This window comes from Pyxicephalus adspersus, chromosome 12 (assembly GCF_032062135.1).
Source record: "Pyxicephalus adspersus chromosome 12, UCB_Pads_2.0, whole genome shotgun sequence".
NCBI classification, from domain to species: domain Eukaryota; kingdom Metazoa; phylum Chordata; class Amphibia; order Anura; family Pyxicephalidae; genus Pyxicephalus; species Pyxicephalus adspersus.
Window position 1 is genome coordinate 10661194 of NC_092869.1, and position 1216 is coordinate 10662409.

The window sequence follows — 1216 nt, forward strand, 5'->3', positions numbered from 1 at the left end:
AAAAAAACTTTTGGATTTAATATTTCTATATGTTTTGTATAACTTTTTTACTGTGATCAATGTTTTAAAAGCAGATTACAATTACAATATACAGCCGGGGGGTTAAATCATTCATATTTATAATTGCAATATGGGTCACAAATAACACTGGAAGAAATTGGCTCTATTTAAAAAAAACTGGGAATCTGACATTCCCTGGTGGGAATCTGACATTCCCTCAAACATTCCCAATCAATTACTGTCATTGTAACACACAGACCTTGGAGATTCCTACAAGGGAATGTTTGAGGGAATGTCAGATTCCCTGTTTTATAAATAGAGCCCAGAGTATTTCTAGCAGTGTGTCCCAATTTGAAGATTTCTACCCTGTTCCTGTTCTGGTGGCAACTCAAAGTTTTGAATGTACTTCCATTGTATGATAAGGGCAGATAGAGGGAAATAATCTGACAGACAGTAATAATACCCTGGCAGGGTAACAGGTTAGTGTCACCTGTCATACATTGACATCTTAGAGGGCAGAGGTGTCCCCTGTGTGGTCACCCCATTTGCAGCATCCCTTCTCATTACCCGAGCAGTGATGGGCAGCACCATCCTCAGATACTGGAGCCATTCTAATACACGGAGAGACCTCTGGGGCTCCTCCAGCCCGGACACATCCAACAGCTGCAGCCGGTCTGATGGCTCCATCGCTTACAATCACATCTGGGCTCTGCACTCAGGTCTGCCGGGGCCAGCCAGCACCTCTATCGGCAATCGTCACCAAGTCCTGTCAATTCCACGGCTCGGTTATCTCCTTTCCAGGCTGCGGAGCGCCGAGATAATCGATGCGCTGCTCATTGACCTAATGTGCGCGTCCCTGCCTGCGCTATGCGCGCTCACGTTTATCTTAGTGCTGATATGGTCCTGGCTATGCCAAGGCATTCTCTAGTCACGACTGCCGAGCTCCTGTAAATAAAGAAAGCTTGTTGGGTCTTTATTCGCAGCATTGAGAACTTTTCAGTTTTATTAAAGAATACCAAAGGGTGGTGCATGTGCTTTGAGGCAAGAATTATTATTATTAATAATAATAGGAAGAATAATAATAAATAGGACTTATATAGCACCAACATATTATGTAGCACTGTACATTAAATAGGGATGCAATTCATGCAATTGACGGGGCAAGCAAGCATTTATTTGCTGGGTTGGAGAAAATTGTTATCGAATAGGACAAAAA

The 1216-nt window shown here is 42.8% G+C and overlaps 1 protein-coding gene across 3 annotated transcripts in view; it reads right to left on the reverse strand.

Moving 5' to 3' along the window:
- The window catches only part of HEATR5A (HEAT repeat containing 5A), a 45616-nt gene extending 44848 nt beyond the window's left edge, over window positions 1-768 (reverse strand). For 2 of the 3 annotated variants that reach the window (XM_072428957.1, XM_072428956.1), the window contains exon 1: window positions 568-767. In XM_072428957.1, coding sequence (XP_072285058.1) covers window positions 568-687 — 120 coding nt within the window. In that variant the 5' untranslated portion in view covers window positions 688-767. Of the gene's footprint in view, window positions 1-567 lie in introns of all 3 variants that reach the window. The other variant, XM_072428958.1, reaches the window with a different exon arrangement.
- Window positions 769-1216: the final 448 nt, after the last annotated feature.